At 39.4% G+C, this 19,611-nt stretch overlaps 1 protein-coding gene across 22 annotated transcripts in view; it reads right to left on the bottom strand.

Annotated features, from left to right (window-relative positions):
* CAPRIN2 (caprin family member 2) overlaps positions 1 to 19,404 on the bottom strand; it is a 41,545-nt gene extending 22,141 nt beyond the window's left edge. For 20 of the 22 annotated variants that reach the window (XM_070495132.1, XM_070495131.1, XM_070495129.1 and 17 more), the window contains exons 1-6: positions 19,194 to 19,395; positions 17,782 to 18,047; positions 15,770 to 15,832; positions 7,218 to 7,304; positions 2,801 to 3,039; positions 1,473 to 1,555 (exon numbers count right to left, since the gene is read on the bottom strand). In XM_070495132.1, the coding sequence (XP_070351233.1) occupies positions 1,473 to 1,555; positions 2,801 to 3,039; positions 7,218 to 7,304; positions 15,770 to 15,832; positions 17,782 to 18,033 (724 nt within the window). In that variant the 5' untranslated portion in view covers positions 18,034 to 18,047; positions 19,194 to 19,395. Of the gene's footprint in view, positions 1 to 1,472; positions 1,556 to 2,800; positions 3,040 to 7,217; positions 7,305 to 15,769; positions 15,833 to 17,781; positions 18,048 to 19,193 lie in introns of all 22 variants that reach the window. The other 2 variants (XM_044775290.2, XM_070495134.1) reach the window with 2 other exon arrangements.
* Between the last annotated feature and the right edge of the window lie 207 nt (positions 19,405 to 19,611).

A 19,611-nucleotide genomic window follows, 5' to 3' on the forward strand; every position in this document is an offset into this window, starting at 1 on the left:
GTCACTGCACCACAAATGGGTCTAAAGTCTATTTCATTTTTAATATCCACTAAAACCATAATTACCATGATAGAGAACATTTTCAACAACTCAAAAAGTCCCCTCATGCCCCTTCTGTAATCAATCCCCTCCCCCTATTCCCTGGCAACCACTAACCTGCTATCATTTTAGTTATGTCTTTCCTAGAATTTCATATAAATTGAATCATACAATATGTACTCCTTTTTTGTCTGGCTTCTTTCACTCAGCATAATTACTTTGAGATTCATCCATGTTGTTGCATGTATCAATAGTTCATTCCGTTTTTTATTACTGAGCAGATTCCACTGTATGGATATACCACATCTTGTTTATCAATTATCAGTTGATGTACATCTGAGCTGGGTTCACTTGAGGCTATTATGAACAAAGCCAGTGTGAACATCCATGTACAAGTACCTATGTGATATGTTTGTTTTGTTTTGGTTTGGTTTTGCTGAGGAAGATTTGTCCTGAGCTAACATCTGTAGCCAATCTTCCTCTATTTTGTATATGGGTCACTGCCACAGCATGGCTGATGAGTGGTGCAGGTCTGTGCCCAGGATCTGAGCCCACGAACCCAGGCTGCCAGAGCAGAGCGTGCTGAACTTAAGTACTACACCACTGGGCCAAACTTGTAACGTAAGCTTTCAATTCTCTTGGGTACTAGGAATGTGACTGCTCGGTTGTCCAGTAAGTGTATGCTTAATTGTATAAGAAACTGCCAAACTATCTTCCAAAGTATTTGTATTATTTTGCATTCTAACCAAGAAATAAATGTCTGTGATTTAAACTTGAAAGGACTTAGAAATTTTGAGATTATACATACTTATATATTTTTTAAAAGGAAGCAATAACTAGTAACAAAAATGTTTACCAGCTTCTAGTGAGTTTTCATTATCCTAAGCTAGCTAGTACAGAAAACTATGTACTTCATGTCCAGCCATTTGTACTTGGTCATTTGGCCAATGTCTATTTAGGAAGCCAAAAGGACTCTCTCCAGATCATTTTCAGATTGATACACAACAATGCTTCAACAGATTATATAGCCAAACATTCATATTTTCTTAGGCAGATCTGGTAGATAAGCCTTGATATTAACAATGTGTGAATTTAAGATTGTGAAATAGAATGGGTTCTACTATGCAGAATAGAGAAGTGAACCCCAAAATGGTCAAGCTAATGTTGAAGCCAGCACTAGTCCTCAGCTCTTGTTCTCAAATCATAGTGACGTGCCACTTCAAAATTCTCCCTAGGTTCTATTTTAGTGAGTATAATTATACAATAGCTGCTTTTAACAGAACTAAACAAAGAGATCATTCTCCCGATGAATACAGTATTGTCAGACATGTAAGTTCTGATGGACTGACACAGTTTCAGCCCTCAATATCATACTAAACTTCTAACATAAAGTTTAGTATTTACTGTATAAGTCCAGAGTAGAGAAAACTCACATGTCGTTCCTACCACTGCTTTCTCACTACCTTCCAAAAGGTCCCAAAAGTACAAGGATGACTGCTCCATCTGGTCTTCAACACTGACAAGGAAAAGCAGCAGCAGAACAAAGTGGCTTTAGAGGTACACGTATACATGTATTTGGAGCCGTACAATTTATACAGTATAACCCATCAACAGTCAAGACATTCAATGTTAATTTTGTCTTTTTACTCTTTGGAAATAAAAAAATGAAATTTTATAAAAGACGACTAAATGCCTATTTATGGATTTCAAATGTAAGCATTTTTCCTTAAAACAACTAAAATAAAGATTTTACCAAATACAGCTACTAAAGAATAGGCCAAAAACAGTTTAAAGTTGTCAATGCAGTATCATTCATTATCCAGTATATGTCCGAGTGAAAGAACAGTGGAATGGAAATATCAAGAAAAGAGCTGCATTTGACTTTAAAGAGAACAGCTTATTTTTCAAATTATGTTTCACTTACATTTCACATATCAAAGTAAGCTACATTTCCTGAGTCCACTAACGTGAAGTTGGAGAAGGAAGCAACCAAATAGGTAATGACGATGGAGGAGACCATCAGAATGGGAATAAAAAAATATATATGGCTATATCTAGGTAATTGAGAGTTTTATAGGTTTCTTCCTGATACAGGGCTTATTTCTAGTAACAGCTGAAATCTGACTCTGCTTTAGCATAGCTAACGGACACAACATTGAAACAACCTGTATCTCACAAAGCAGAAGCATAGGGAGCTGTTCATTAGCTGATTTACTCCATCAAAGCAAAAACAGCAAATGGATAAGGGAAAGAAAATTGGGTAGTCTCAATTTGCTGGGTTTGTATTTTAAATTATTAAATTTGTTTCTCAGTATTTATTCACAGCATAACAACACCAAATGATTCTTACTTCGAAAGTTTAATGATATCGGCCAAGTTAAATTTTACTTGCCTCCACTTAAGTACAACAGGAGTAAGAAGGCAAAGACTCTCAGGTAATAAGCAGCCTGAGATAATCACAAAAAAAATTTTTAAGAATATACCTAATTAGTATTATGGTTAATACTTGAATGAAGTTGAAATTTGATGATCAGACATTATTCTTAAAATCACTCTTACAATAAAGTATATTAATGAGGTCATTCGAACTCACTTTCTTTCTAGAAAGTCTATCAACTCTGTAAGAGGCTGGGCCAGCCAACATTTCCCACGTTGAATCAAATTAATGTTTTCTTAGTTAATTACTAAATACACATATAATTAAAAAGCTAGACTCAAGTGTTATGTGTTCTATTTTAGGAAAATATTTTTATTAGCTTACCTCAGACTTTCATTTCTTTCAGGGCAGGTCAGTTTTGAAAATTTAATGAGGTAGTCAAGTTCTTTTAAAGGCAAATACACTGCACCATTCAAGCCCCCTTTGAAGTCTTTCTGTACATGTTCCTGTGTCAAATTCTGTAATACATACTGAACTTGAAGTATAGTGCGAAGTTTTTTCTTCTCAGCCTCAAGTTTTAGCATGTGCTCCCTTCTCTGGGCCTTCTTCTGCGCTTTAAGCAGCTGTTAAAACAAACGCTAATTAAGGCTGACAACTCTCCACCATCCCATATTAGCAATTCATAGTCTACAAAAGCGTAATGCCAAAGAGGTGAAGTTAGATGACAAACCTCATATAACAACACTGACTGTGAAGCTCACAAGTTCATTGAACCCCTGCATCCTCTTTCAGATAAGTCACTGAGTAAGAAACTGGTTTGTCTCAAGTAACCAGAGCCGAGGGAGTCCTAACATCTGACTCCCAACTCCAGGCTGAATCTAGCACCTGTGATAAGACCATGATGAGAAGCAAAGTACCTATCACTGATGTCCATATTAATTCCAAGGTTTTACTTTTCCATATTTATGCATATCAAGTCTTTTTAGGCCAAATATTTTAAGAAAAAGCTTTAGTTTAGTCTTGGGTTTCTTTTAAATCTCATGTTCCAGGAGAAGAATATTTAAACAAAAATGGTCAGTTTTCAACCAACCAAAGAAGACCAGCTAAGGCATACGGAATTGAAAACCAAACAGAAATAAAATATTTTACAAATGTAATGTCAAAAAACAGCCATGACAAACAGGTTTCTGGTTTGTTTGTTTTTTAAAGTAAAATTAAGAGATATTTTCATAATAGTTTGTCAGCCTGGATGGAGCTGTATCTTCCAATATGTAGCTGACAAAACACATAAGGAAAATTAGCAGAACCTAAGTTTTCCCTCAAATTAATGCATGTGTGTAAAATGAGCAGCTCTGAGTCTACTCCCAAGCTCAGAACTATAATACCTTAAAGTCTGACGTGATACATGGGTCCCAGAAGCAGCTTCCCATTTATAAAATACCAATCACTAAAACATACCATCCATTTCCACTAAGAAACCTAAAAGGTCTTTTCTCCCTATAGGTGTTTTTCTGATTGTAACGTTTCCATCATATTGGATATTTTCCAAGGTATGGAGATTAAGAGAACAAAAAAAAATCTAAAAGAAGATTTTTCCTATCAATAGGTGAAAGTACTGTGACCCATATAGCATCATATTTAAAACTCTACAATGGGGATGTTCATAAATCCTAACAGATTAAGATTGGGGGGGAGAAATGTAAGGAAAAAGATTTGTTATGGCATTATTAATTTCTTTCTAGGGGGTATGAAAGCAACTTAATAAATTTGACTTGTGCTACCACCAGGGACAAGAGACAATGGGTGAATATAAAATTTTGAGAATGAGAAACAGACTGGTTGGGGGTTATGTGGGCAAGGATGTTTTCTTCAGGGTGGCAAAAGCTCAGAGAAGCTTTTTCCAAGACCTCAATATGGACTTACACCAATAACACTTACCAAAACTACAGGATTATCACTTTCTGCTGGAGAGGAAGAAAGCAGAGAGGTGGCAATTCTAGCTCTCCAAGACGTGGGAGTGTCTTGGACACAGTTTCATGATGGTACAGGAAAAGGCAACTGATGCTGAGGGCATCTTCAGCACTATAGCACACAATTACCTCAGATGTCTCTCTTGCCACCTCCCAAGGTTGGATTAGGTGTTCTTCTTGGCCCATGCCACCCTGAACTTCCCCATCAAAGGATCTATTACACTAAATGGTTATCCTTTTATTTATCTGCATCCCTTTTAGACTGCAGCTCCATGACGACAGGCACTATATCTCCGCTGTTCACCAATATATCACTAGTGCCCAGCATATAGCCTGACACGTGACAAGACCTCAAATATTTGTTGAATCAATCAAGTATCAAGTAAGAAATATGGTTCTCCTAGATCATATTCAGATGTCATGAAAACCACTGACAAGAACCTATTTCTCCTTATTTATGTGGAAATTAAGAAGGCAGGTTCATCTTCTCTTTTTCCACTCCAGAAGGACCAGTTTGGAAAGGAGACCATATGAAGTAAACTGTTATCAAGCAAGAGTACTGAATAATAAAGCTTATTTTCTGAACCATGACTTAGAATGATAAATCTCCACCAAGGCACAGAGCTCCATATCATGAAGACAAAGAGAAATGTGGCTGGGCTGAACGGGAACACTTTCAACTTTAGTCTGAAGAGAAAGAAGAAAATGTTGTACAAACTGCAAAACTGGCTATCCTAGAAGAGGTCTGACAAAAGAAAGACTTTAGTAAAACAAGAGCCCAAAAATGACTAGGCTGGAAGGTACTGGCAAGCAGTTTTGGGGTCTTGATTCATTACCGCAAGCTCCAAAGTACTTTAGCACCTCACCTAAAGTGAAAGCAAATCTACAGTACATATAAGAAAAAATAATCTCATGGGTATCAACAAAGTTTGGTGAGCTGGGAGCTACCTCTAGACTACAGCAGCGGAAGACCATGTAAAGAGAAAGATACCATATCCATGGTATAACATGAGGAACACCGTTTTTAGGGGCAAAAAGTAGCTAGGGTCCTATCTTCACTCTACCACTTACTGGCCATATGACTTTGAAGGAGTTCCTTTTGTTATGAGTTTCAGATTCCTTATCTGTAAAATGGGTCTACTTATTTTGACTTTCTAGATTGCTATAAAAATCAAATGGACTTACAGAGGTGCCTGGCACATGGAAGGTATTTACAAAGAGGTTTAAATCTAAAAAGAAGAATATCATACATTTAAAGAATAAACACCTGAATGGAAAACTAAAACTTAATAGAGTAACTTTGAGTAAAGAGAGTTAATGGAAAATTTTAAGTATTATACAAGTATATCTCCAATCAGAGGGAAGATATGAAAGATCTTTTTGCAGTAAAATGGACCAAAACTAAATAAACATATGGGGAGGGGAGAGGAAGAATCAATCATACAAGTATAAGAAAAAAATTGACTTAAAAGTACTGTATCTAAAATAGCCTAGAAAGGGGTTGGCCCCATGGCCGAGTGGCTAAATTCGTGCGCTCCACTTCGGTGGCCTGGGGTTTCACTGGTTCAGATCCTGGGCACGGACCACCCACCACTCATCAAGCCATGCTGAGGCAGCGTCCCACATAGCAGAGCCAGAAGGGCCTACAACTAGAATATGTAACTATGTAGTGGGGGGCTTTGGGGAGAAGAAGAAGAAAAAAGAAAAGAAGATTGGCAACAGATGTTAACTCAGGTGCCAATCTTGATAAAATAGCCTAGAAATATTTAATAACTGAAATTAACAAACTACTAAAATTAAGTGATAAATGCGTGAATATGAGTTACAATATGCTATGACTGACAAAGAGCTAATATCATCTTAGAATTGCATTAACAGAGGTATCCAGAAAACTGAAGGTAGTGGCTCTGTACTAGGCTATTTTAGATCTACACACAACCTTTTAAGAGTTAATTACATCAGACGTCCAGAAAAGAGCAATTCAGAACTATATTACAAGGATTAAGATGGCAAACGGTTTTAGCCTAGAAACAATGTTTGGGGTTTGTTTTTATTTTTTTATTGTTTTGATACCAGAGGAATGGAGAAGAAAATCTTAGTTCACCCTACAAGAAGAAAATATCCAAAACAGTAAAAGAGACTACCTTATGAGGCATGGTCGCCACCCTAGAAATGAATTTACAAAAATACTTCCTCAACTCTTAGAACACAATCTTTAAAGGGCTTTCTAATACAAGATTCTGAAACAGTGAAGAATATTCACTAATGAATGCTCAGACTTCCTATCTCTTACTGATTAAATCTGACAGAGGTTAGAAGTTTGCATTGCCAACATAGAGAACCTAACAAGCAGCGAGATGAGACTTACTTCTATGCAACATGAATCACAAGTTTTCCTGGTAACAACTGTCACGGTCTCCAGAAGAGTCTACCAATTCTGTTTCCTAATATGTTAAATAACGCTAAACTTATAAGCCTATTTTATATAAATTTACAAACCTATATTCTAAAACATCTTTAATAAATGTATCTGTCAAATAGTTTTTATTCTCCCTCGTGATAACTTCTATAATTCCATAGTGAAATAATACATATTAGATAACTAAACTTTATTCACAATGTCTCATATTCAGATACCATTTGTACTCTCTTGCGACTCCAGAAATCTGAAAACATTAGTTCTTCAGTAACCATCCTCAACCTCACATGCCCAATAAAATATCAGCAGGAATGAGATGGATGGTAACCAAGCACCATTATTAGACACTGACATTTTATTCAAGATCGAGTAAGTAAACTGGTTTCAGGAAAAGCAAAGAAAACATACTTACATCTTGGCTCAGTCCAGAAAAGGTTTTCTGAAGCTCCTTGGCAAATTCTAAGTTATGTAGCACTTCTTCATACTTATCTACTGCTTCCTACCAAATAAGATAAGAAAACATCAATTCTGTGGACTTCTAAGTACAAATATGTCAAAATAAGTGTTCCTTAAAAGTAGTAGAGGAGATTTAAGACTTCATGAACTAGCCAATTACTATACATACTCAAAAAAGTAGGGAGAAAAGTATTTAGTAGAAGTTATACTAAGTTGCTTTAAAAGTTCAATTTTTATACTAGAAATCTGAGCCATAATAATAATAATAATAATAATAATAATAATGATAGGGCTGACTCCCTATCTATAAAGTCTACAGTCAGAGAGGCCTGTGGGTTTTGAGAGCACTGAGCCAATAGGATTCCTCTGTCAACACTCACTCACTACTCAAAGGCATTACACAAGTAGCATAGCGAGGATGACACAGATGACTAAGCAACTTCAAGAAGTTTACACTAGGAGGGAAAAGACTTGTAAACAATTACCTATAACAGATAAAACTAAGTATCATAACAGAAATATTGCAAATTTAAAGGAGCAAATTTTTTTAAGATTTCACAAAGTTGCTAATTAGAGAAGAGGCAGGTTTTTTATGGGACTTATACTAACTCAAATCTATACAGAGGAACAAAGGGTTAATATGAAATAGAACAAGGTGGAAAACTTCTCCAACCAGATAAAGACATACTATAAAGACTCTATAATTAAATTTATAGTATTCCACTTCTAGGTATCTTCCCAAAAGAAATGAAAACATATGTTCACATCAAGGCTTGTATCCAAATGTATATGGCAGCATTATTCATTAAAGCTCAAAATAAAAAAATCCACATATCCAGCAACTGGTAAATGGATTAAAAAAACGTAGTATAACGATACAAAGGAACAGTAGTCAGTAATAAAAAGAAATGAATTACTGATACATGCTATAAGATGGATGAACCTCAAAAACATAATGCTAAGTCAAAGAGCCAGATGCAAAAGACTCTATTTTATATGAAATATCCAGAAAAAACAAATTTGTAGAGCTAGGAAGCAAACGGCACAAAAGGGAACTTGTAGGGGTTGTGGAAATGTTTTAAAACTACATTGTCATGATAGTTGCATAACTCTACAAATTTACTATAAATCACTGAATTGTACATTTACAATGGGTTAATTTTATGATATGTGCATGATACTGCAATAAAACTTTTTTAAAAAATAGCCTGATTATAAGTCTTTACAAAGGTATAGAGCAACATGAATTTCTGTGTATTAGCAGTATTGGCATAAATTGGTACAATAATTTTGGAAAACAGTTTGGCATTTTTACCCATGAAGTTAACTAGGGGCACACCCAACAGCCCAATAATAGGTATATACCCTGAAAAAAATATTTCACCTATGTCTCAACTGCACATATAAGATTGGTCAAAGTAGAATACCAAAAAATACCAAGCAACTCAACCATCCATCTATTTACAGACTACTACAGAGGAGAGAAAAGCAAATGAACTATAGCTACTTGCATCAATCTAAAAAACCTAAACATAATGAGTGAAAAAGGCAAACTACAGAATCTATAGTATGGTAACATTTATTATAAGGTACGACAAAGCAACCCTAACAGATTTAAAGGCAGCAAACAAGTGCTATTAAAATAAAAGCAAGGGAAGGAGAGGGGAAAAGTTCAGGGTCAAGTTATAGGAAAGAGAAAGTACTGGAAGGAGCTTCAAAGGTGCTGGTAACCAATATTTGAGTTAAGTGGTGGGTTCTGATGCTTGCTTTATTATGCATCATGACTTAATGCAACATTTTGTTTGTACCATATATTTCATAATAAAAAAGGTACAGAGGCCTTCCAAATACAGAACCAAGAATGCACAGACAACACAAGCATAGTATACAGTCCTCAGCGGGATGTAAAACTAGAAAGGAATACCCCTCCATATCTACTCCCAAATGGTATTAACTTTGACTCAAGAAAAGCAGGATCAAATGGGAATGACCTCAACTTCCCACCATCATATGTGGATCCATCCTTTCTTTTTCCCTTCCTTTACAGTGAAGGAGATCTCCTCCTACCCGTGCCCTGGATCCTATCCACTCTGCCTTCATAGGAAATCTCACTCTATGATTCTCTCTTTAATGTCTTGAGCTTCTCCTGCTGTTGACGCTTAAACCAGCATTTAAAAAGTTCAAGTCTCCCCAAGCTAAACAAGAAAAACAAAAAGTGCCTTTCTGGCAACCGCCTCCTTCCAGTCTCAGACAAATTTCAAAAATGTCTACACACTCTCCATTTCCTCTTCAGCTCTATCAACCTGGATTCTGTTTCCACCATTCCCCTAGAACTGTCCTAGCTGAAGTCAGCAATGTCAACCCCATCCTTTAAAGCTAAGGATCTTTTATAGCTCTCATTTTAGTTGACGTCTCAGAAGACTTAACATAAAGGCACCCTCCTGCTCTACAAACATGTCTTGTTTTTTACAACATTAAACTTCCATTTCCTCCCATTTCTCCAGCTGCAATAATTTTTCCATTAACTTATAAATCACTCAGAATGATGTCTGACCCTAAAGTAAGTTCACTATAAATATTTTTGGCCATTATTATCCAAATGTTAAATGTTAGATTTCCTCAGCACTCTGTCCTAGGCCTCTTTTCTACTTTCTATACTCTCACCCAAGACAGCCTCTTCATTTCTCATGGCTTCAATCAGCAGCCATAGAGGTGACATATCTATATACTAAACTTCTCTATGTTCCAGACTTGTACCTTAAATACTTACTAGACATCACCCCTAATACCTGACAGGCACATTAAAATCAATGGTCAAAAATTGAGCTCTTCATCCCATTCTCTCAAACCTTCCTCTCCTGCAGTGTTTCCAAGCCCAATAGATGGTTTTGCCATCCACGCAACTGTTCAAGCCAGAAACCTGGAAACCACTCTTGGCTTTTCCCTCTACTCTTACATCCAGTTACCAGGCTATGTTGATTTTACCTCTCAAATCCAGCTACTTTTGTGTTTGTGTTTGTGTGTGTGTGTGCGTGTGTGAGGAAGATTCACTCTGAGATACCATCCGTTGCCAATCCTTTTTTTTTCCCTTGAGGAAGATTAGCCCTGAGCTAACACCTGTGCCAATCTTCCCCTACTTTGCAGGTAGGATGCCTCTACAGACCGGCCAACGAGTGGAGTAGGTCCACACCTGGGAGCCAAACCCACAAACCCTGGGCCACCAAAGCGGAGCACTGAACTTTAACCACTTGGCCATGGGGCCAGCTGCCAAATCCAGCTACTTTTACTCAAAATCTCTCTGCCTCTACCTTAATCTCTGAGCTAGACTACAGCCAACCCTTATCTAGTCTCCTTATATCCATCCATCCTTACCAGCTCCAAACCAGTCTTCACACTGCAAAGTGATTTTCTTAAACTAGAAATCCGTAGTTATTCACTGCTTAAAACACACCTATATCATTTCTGACGCCCTTAGGAAAAAGCACAAAGTCTTTAAATGGTATACAAAGATCTGTGTAATGTGGCTTCCCCCTCCAGCTTCATCACTCCATCCATACTGGCCTTCTTCCCAATTTCTCAGAAAGGCTTTTTGTAAAAACATTCTTTTCCTTCTCAGGGCCTTTCCACATACTAGCACCTGCCTAGTCTGCTCTTTTTCCTCTTTCTCCACTTTAAGTGGCTAAGTCCTACTCATGTTTTAGGTCTTAATAAAGCCCTTCTTTCTCAAGGAAGCTGTCCTCAACTCTCCAGACTAAGTTAGATTCCTCGTTACAATTCATTATCATTCCATACTTCACCTGAACATTCATCACGTTTATATTTGCTTATTTCCTGCCTCTCTTCCCCATTACATTTATTCATGGAGGCAAGGATCATATTTGTCCCTTAGGTACTATATCCATAGCATTAAGCACAGCACCTCCCAGAGTAGGTACTTAATGCATTTTTGTTGAACAAATAAAAGGTATTTCAGAACATGATCTTAGAGAGCCTCAAATATGCTAAAGATTCTGAAGAGAATTTAAAACTTCTGAATAGATTCATATGCTGAGATTTCTGTTTCAAGAAAAAAACACTAGAGGGAGTAGGACTGGTGAATTGGAAAGGAAGGTCTCAAAACAAGGAGATTAATTAGGAAGCTTACGTAACATTTAGGTGGCTTGCCTTGACTAGGTCAACAGCAGTGGGACCACAAAGGAGAAAAGATTCCGTATTATGTAATGAGTTCAGCATTATGCATTAACTATAACATAGGTCAGAGTTTAGCAACAAGGGATGGTTATCAAATCCTAATTCTTTAACGGTAAAAATCTCAGTGGAGCTGAAATCATCAAGTGCCCCTGGCCTTGTGCTCACGCACTCACTTGAATCTCAGGTCTCCATTCAAATCCAGATCTGAACCAAAACAGATATTGAAGTTACAAATGGGACTCTCAACTTCACGAAGACATTCATCTTCTATTTCAAAGGAGAAATCTAGGTTTATGTTAGCAATGATAGCGAAATCTTAGAGGCCTGTAGCTTAGTCCTGATAGGTTACTTAAGAGTTATTACTAAAGTCTACAACAGCCATGCAGATCACAGAAAGCTTTATTTACAAATATCTGTTGAGTGAAAGAAAAAATACCAACTGAAAATACAAAATGTCCAACCAACAATATTGAAAACACAGTATCAAACCTACAGTATACAGCTAAAGCAGTGCTTGAAGGAAAATTTACAGTGGGGGGAAAAAAGGAAAGAAATGAATTAAGCCCTCGACTCAAAGTTAAAAAATGAAGCAAAGGAAACCAAAGGAAAGCAGCAAGATAAAAAGAATAGAAGAGGGGCTGGCCCCGTGGCCAAGTGGTTAAGTTCGCGCGCTCCGCTGCAGGCGGCCCAGTGTTTCGTTGGTTCGAATCCTGGGCGCGGACATGGCACTGCTCATCAAACCACGCTGAGGCAGTGCCCCACATGCCACAACTAGAAGGACCCACAATAAAGAATATACAACTACGTACCGGGGGGGCTTTGGGGAGAAAAAGGAAAAAAATAAAATCTTTAAAAACAAAAAGAACAGAAGAGAAAAAATAAATCCAAAAGCAGGCTTAAAAACCCCACAAACTTAATTAAGAGTAAACTGAGGAAATACAACCACACAAAATTAGAAATACACAGAAGAAACACAGAAACAGACTTTTATAAAGTTACTTGGCCCCAACCTATGCAAATAAATTTTTTAAACTAGATAAAATAAATGATTTTCAAGTAAAAGTTTGAAAAGTTGACTTCAAAAAAAGAAAAAAAAAATCTAAACAAATCAATTTCCAAAGGAAAAATAGGGGATATTTTCAAAGAACTCCTACTCAAAAAATAACTAGGCTCAGAGAGTTCACCAAACAATTCAACCCAACTTTAAAGACCATGCATCATGGAAACACTGACATGATATTAAAAAAGGAAAGGGCAGGTGAACAGGCAGAGCACAGAGGACTTTTAGGGCAGTGAAACTACTCTATATGATACCACAGTGGTGGATACCTGCCATTCCACATTTGTCAACACCCACAGAATGTACACCACCAAGGGTGAACCCTAATGTACACTACAGACTTTGGGTGATGATGATGTGTCAACATAGGTTTGACTGTAACAGACGTCCCACTCTGGGAAGCAAAGTTGACAGTGAAGGAGGCTGTGTGTGTGTCAGGTCTGGAGGAACACGGGAACTTGCTATCTTTCTGCTCAATTTTGCTGTGAAGCCATAACTGCTCAAAATATAAAGTCTATTAAAAAAAAAAGGAAGAGGCAAAAATAAAGGCTCAAAAAGTATCTATATTAAGCTAAGTTGTATAGAAAATGGAGAGAGAGGAGACAGGGAGAAAAGTATTTGTTTATAAAGGCTTAAAGAAACTCTGGATGGATACATAAGACTCTATTAGCAATTATTATTTTGTAAGGGGAGAAGTGGACAGAGGAAGGATAGAGTAAAAGAAAAATTGCATCTTTTTTAGTATTTCCTAATTTCTGAACTATGTGAATTATTACCAATTTAAAAAACTAAACTTAGAGCTTTGAAATTAAACACTATACTACTGACAACAGCTCTCTGCAGGGTCAGATTATAGATTTTTTCCGACATACCTGCATTTTCTAAATTTCTACCTTAAATATAGATTGCTTGTACAAGATGTTATTTCTCAAAAGTACCACAAACTATATGCTTAATCACATCTAAAAATCTAATATTCAATCATTTTATGTTTAGTAAATCTAAATGTAATAAATATCTTACATGCCTACTATATGCTATACACTATTCTAAGTACTAAGAAAACAGCAATGAACAGAAAAAATCTGTACTTTAATGGAACTTATATCATAAGGGAAGGAGAGACTAACAAAATAAAACTTTACAGTTTGTCAGAAAAGTGCTTCTATTAAGAAAATTAAAGCAAGGAGCAGAGCTAAGGAATGTGAATGGGAGGATGGAGGTACTGTGTTGTCAGGACAAGCTTCACTGAGCTGACCTTCAAATAAAAAGCTGAAGGAGGTTTGGACTTGAGCCATTTAGGCATCTGGGAAAAAGCATCCCAGGCAGTAGGAACAACGCGTACAAAGCCCTGAAGTGGATGTGTGCCTGCGATGTTTGAGGAACAGCAAGAAGGCCAGTGTAGCTGGAACGAAGCTAGCAAGGGAGAGCAGCGTAGGAAATGCAATAAAGATGTAAAAGGAAGCAGGGAGCGTATTTGCAGGGTTTCTTACAGGCCATAGTAAGGACATTTTGCCACCTTGATGGGAAGCAATGGGAACTTTTGAGCAGGGAATGAACATCTGACTTACATGTGAACAGGATTACTGAGGCCACTGTGTTGAGAACAGAGAGAGAGCAGAAAGAGAAAAATCTGTGAGGAAGCTATTACAGGAATGCAGATGAAAGATGATGTGTCTTGGACCAGGATGGCAGAAGTGGAATTTATGAAAAATGGTCAGTTTCTGGATTTATTCTGAAGATAGAACTGACCAGACCTGCTGATGGGCTACAAGTGAGGTATGAGGAGAAAGATGAGAAATTCTCCAAGGTTTTTGGCAACCCCATCCTTCTAGTGCATCAAGCGTTTAACTGACATAGCTAAGATTAAAGGAGGAACAGGCTTTGGGGGGCAGGGTGAAGTCAGGAGATGTCAAACAGGCAACTGGATTTAGGAATCTAGAGTTCAGAGGACTGATCTATTGCAATATAAATTCAGCAGCTGTCAGCATATTACTTGAGAAATCAAAGTTAATATTATAGAAGCAACGTGTGGTTATGAAGACAGGAAAGAAATATTGAGATTAAAGTTTGCCCGGCTGAAGCTCTGAAAAATATAGCATGTCCTTGACATTTCTTAGAGAGCTACCATGAGAATCACCAACCTTCCCACCCCCACCCTCCATATTTCCCCCAAATCAAAAACACTAATAGAACACTTCCTTCAAGGCTATTTATGCAAACAAAAGTTTCATCATTTTAAAAGTTACTGAACATAACATGACTACTTGAAAACAAAGCCACGTTGAAATGCTGGATATCCAGCTAAGTCCTTTCACCAGCTATGCGAGCACATCATGCTCTGAGCTAACACAATTCAAACCTGTGCCTCAGCAAAATTATAATTTACTACATCACAAAAATTCTAGGTCAGTGAAGAGCCAATACGGCAAGGGAAAAGTCCTTGAAGGCCAGTATCTACGATATACAACTAAAAATCTTCGTTGGGAAAGATAAAAGACAATAGATCTACAAGCTGGATCAAATAACTTTTAGATTAATTTTATTCCTTCTTAGCAAGGAGATGTGATCAGGTCAAAGTGGAAAATATCAATGAAGCATTTTTTTTATTTCCATATTGCAAAAACTCTTTGCCAAATTAGATAAAATTTGCAATTATCAGGTATACCATGGACAAGTTAAACTTTAAAAGTTGTAAACAGTCTAATATTTATAGTAAGGTTTAAACAACAACAACAACAAAAGGTCACATCTCTATCAGATAAACATGCCTCCTGAGAGGGGACACGGCAATCCAGGATCGAAAAGTAGGGAGAAACCATAAAAGGAATTAAGGGGATGCAGCTGGAGAAAAAGAAGACAAGATAGAGTAAATATTCTTTTACATTTTGGAGTAGAAAGATGTCAGCTTTAGAATATACGAGAACAGTAGAAATCTAGAGTACTCTCTCCTCTTCTCCTCAGCCCACCCTAGCAAAAGTTTAATTTAAATCCATATGTTAACTTTTAGTGATAGTCTACATTTTCACTCTTACTTAACAACTCACATCCCCATCCACACCATCTGCTAGTGCAAAAGAAGTAGAGTCAAATCTATAAGATCTAACAGGCAAAGAAGACAACGTCTTTTGAAAAATCCAGATGTTTCTCACTCTTCTTTTCTGGCCTATCAAATCTTTGATCTCACCAAATCCACCCAGAGTTTTATTAAGAAAAGGAAACCAGCAAGTCCGACCAAAGGATCACAAGCCACTTACCAACTGGTCTGGATTAAGTTGCTCTCCATTTTTCAGGCGATCTTTGTAATCTTCTAGTTTGAGCTACAAAAGAGAAACTTGTATCTACCATAGTCTGATACAAAATCCTGAAGCAAAAAAAAAAAAAAATACCAGACCTTGTTTCTTATGAAAACAAAGTTCTTGAGGTAAGCTATCAGACTGCAAGTTCCTAGTACAAGGCAGGCAGCAACTGTAGATGAATTCCAGTCAGGGGGGAAAAATATTACACACAATCAACTTTAGCCTGGAATTACAAAAGCTAAGCAGTAAGAAAACCCTTTTCTCTTAACAGCCTCTATTTATAATCAGACTACCTAACGCACTGGGACTTAACTAGTCAATCATATGCCCCTCACCCAGTGGTTCTCAATCAGGGGCAATTTTCCCTCGCAGGGATATCTGGTAATGTCTGGAGATATTTTTGGTTATCTCCAAATTACAACTTGGGAGACAGGAGGGAGGTGGAGGGGTCTACTGGCATCTTGTGGGTAGAGGCCAGGGATGCTGCTAAACACCCTACAATGCACAGGACACTCCCCCATAAGAAAGAATTATCCAGCACCAAATGTTAAGAGCGTTGAGGCTGAGAAATTCTGCTCTAACCTCATGCTTAAACTATTAGTTACCTGTTGAATTATGTGGCGTTTGTCTGATAGGAAACTTTCTAATGAAGTACAGAAATGCGAAAGATTTCTTTCCTAGCATTATAGTAGCCTCAACTTGAAGCTATTTTTCATGTTAAATTTGATGTTTAAGTAAATACATGACAAACAAACTGCATTTATTGTCCCCATAATGACGACTTGACCCCCTATAGTATTCCAAAAGTAATGTCTAGGCTCCTTCCATATTGGCTTTATAGCTTTAAAATGCTTTCCCAGAAGCTTGAAACAAAAGCATTGCTACTGTCAGATAGGCATTCAAAACTAAAGAGGTACCACAGTTAAGCTAGAGTAAAGTACACATATAGATAGTTCACCGACAGACCCTGCTTTGAATAGATCCTGCTTTGACTAGTTTCCCACGGAGGCCGGGAATTTGTGCTGACCAAGGCACACTCACCGTATCATACTTGTGATCAACTGCAAGCATTGAAAAGACAACTGATGAGAGCTAGGGCCAGAGAGAAACTACTAGTTACTAGCCCTCCTTCACTACCTTCCCTACCTTCCTAGTGTATAAAAAAGAAAAGAGAGGAAAAGAAACGGAGTCAACTAGACTCTTAAAAATCTCTTCACACTCCTCCATTAAAAGCAACTTTCCTAAGGTTTAACTAGGTCTTAGCATAAAACTATGGAAGAGTTCCTAGGTCCAGATAGTTAATCACTCACCTTACGCTCACAGGCAAAAGAGAATCATGACACAACAAAGCAATGTGCAGTACTGTTTCACAGGCTACATGACTCAGGAGATGAGGAATGATTTGGATCTCTACATCAGCATTTACTGTAACGTTAGGTTGATTATAATCCCGAGTCTCTTAACAAGGCTCTCGACGATGCTTTCATCTACCAATCTTAAATGATCACCTAGCAACACAAAAATCAGTGCTAAAACATTTTCTGGCTCTATCACCGTTAAAGCTTCCAATGACTGCAGCAGCTATACTGCATTACCAAGTGCTGCAGAGTCACAAGGAAAACAAGCTAAAAAATCAGGCTATTGCTCATCTCTGAAAAGAAACGTTAATACTCAACTCAAGGAATCCACCTAACCTAAAGTATCAATACTTTTCAAGTATTTCAACAGTAGCATGTATAATAATTTTACTATGAAGAATATTTTTATTCAGTTATGCTGACAAATCAAACAGAAAATATTTAATATATCCAAGATTCAGCCTGCTTGCATGTTTTCAGCCAGCTAAATCCCAAGGTTAGTTAAATCTTTAGGAAGGAAAACCTATGCGCCCTGATAGGAAGGAAAAATGTCAGTTCCTTAACCCTGTTTTAAGATGGTGCATATACAGAGCTGGGAGGAAAGAAAGTTACCTTCTTTTTCTCGATGTTTCTAATTTTGTGTTTAAGGCATATGAGTCCATTATCAATATAGGTCTCATATGCTTGGGAAGGAGAAGCAGCGGAACTGAGAGCAGACTGCAAGGGGCTCATGGCCCGCTGACTTTCCCCATGCTGACTGTGGTTCACTTGGGGCTTGGCTGACTTCATAGTCCCCTCTCTTCCCTCCTCTGAATGGCCTGAAGGTGACTGGTAACCAAAAGGAGATGAAGAGAGTTGCACCATTGAAACAGATGAGGCTGAAGGAAGGAAGAAGAAAAGAAGTTACACACAGAAGTAAATCAGGTCGACAGGAACACACTGAGGCTTTAACTTCCCTGAAAAGTCTAGACCCACTCCCTCAAAATTCTCTTCCACAGAAGTGAACTCAAACCCCAATGGTGCTTTAGCTACCGTGCTTCCGTCCCACTACTTTTAAGGCAATTAGTGCCAAGCACTAGCGCCTTTACGTAGGCAAAATCTATAACACGGGAGATGTTTCCAGAAATTCAATTTTCCACCCAGGGAGGAGAAACTGCTAATCAAGCAACGGCTTCAGAGCGCCTCTCTTCTCATGAGGGCAATCCACATTCCGAATAATTTCTATGGTCAAGTGATGACACGTAAAAATAAGCTTTCCACATTGGGATCTTAAGGCAGCCATTCGAACCTCTGTACATTACCCCTCACCACCACCAGCCCTAACCCCAACCATTAACAATGACATTCAGAAGAAAATGCTGAACACACACGATTCTTTTGGAGCTCTCACTCACTAACTGAAGAGTGGCTTCGTGAACAAGAATGCTAACTTCCCTTTGATTGCTCTAGGGCCTACAACGCCAGTCCATCCCTCCTGGACATTAGTGAGGTACTCTCTCACTCTGTCAGCGCCCCGAATTCGGTTTCTGTTTTGTTAGACTAACCGGTAACCACTCACACCCAACCAGGTTAAGGGCTCATGCTAGCCAGCCTTACACGCCCTAGTCAGTGGCCCTTGCACCCCCTTCGCGCCCGCGCATCGGAGGTCTCCATCCCTCTCCCCTTGGAAGCGCCCCCAAAGCAAGGGCATAACAGGCCTGGTGCACACCAGCGCTGATGCCCAGCCCCCGCAGGGGCCCACGCGAGAGGCGCCTCTACCCAGCGGGCACTCAAGGCCGGAGGGCCCCGACCCCCGCCTTTCCCACTACCTTGTGGACGCCGAGGCACCGGGCCTGGACCACCACGGCAGGTGCCGCTCGGGAGGCCGACCCGGAGGAAAACGCCCGGGCCACCCGCCCTCGAGGGGCCCGCCCCTCCCCAAGGATGCTGAGCCGCCCCTCCACCTCCCCGCCGCGGCGGCAGCCCAGCCCTGCCCTCCCTCGCCGGGCCGGCCGCCTCCCCCCGCCGCCGCAGCCCGGCTTCACCTCCGCAGGCCACCGAGGCCGCTGCCGCTGCCGCAGCCCGGGCCCGCCTTCGAAAGCCGGCGGGAGCCAGGAGAGCTGCGGAGGTGGACCGGCGCCACCCCGCACTCGCGTCTCCTCCTCCCGTCTCCTCCCTCTCCCCGCCCCAGCCCCGCTGGCGGCGTCCGCGGCGCCCGGCGCTCCGCCGACTCAGCCACTCTCGCCCAGGCCCGCCCTTTCCGCCGCGCGGAGCTTATATAGGCTCGCCCCGCCCCCACCGCGCGCGCAGCCTCGGGCCGCCCGACACCGCCCCCTTCCGGTGGGCCCGGCCCCGGCCTCCGCTGGTCGCCGCCGGCGGGCGTTTATTCCAGGCCCGGCTGCGGCGGGAAATCGGTCGCGAGGGGGCGCATTCTCCCCGCGATTGCGCAGACGGCGGGGCACC

Source organism: Equus asinus, chromosome 22 (genome assembly GCF_041296235.1).
Source record: "Equus asinus isolate D_3611 breed Donkey chromosome 22, EquAss-T2T_v2, whole genome shotgun sequence".
Classification (NCBI taxonomy): Eukaryota; Metazoa; Chordata; class Mammalia; order Perissodactyla; family Equidae; genus Equus; species Equus asinus.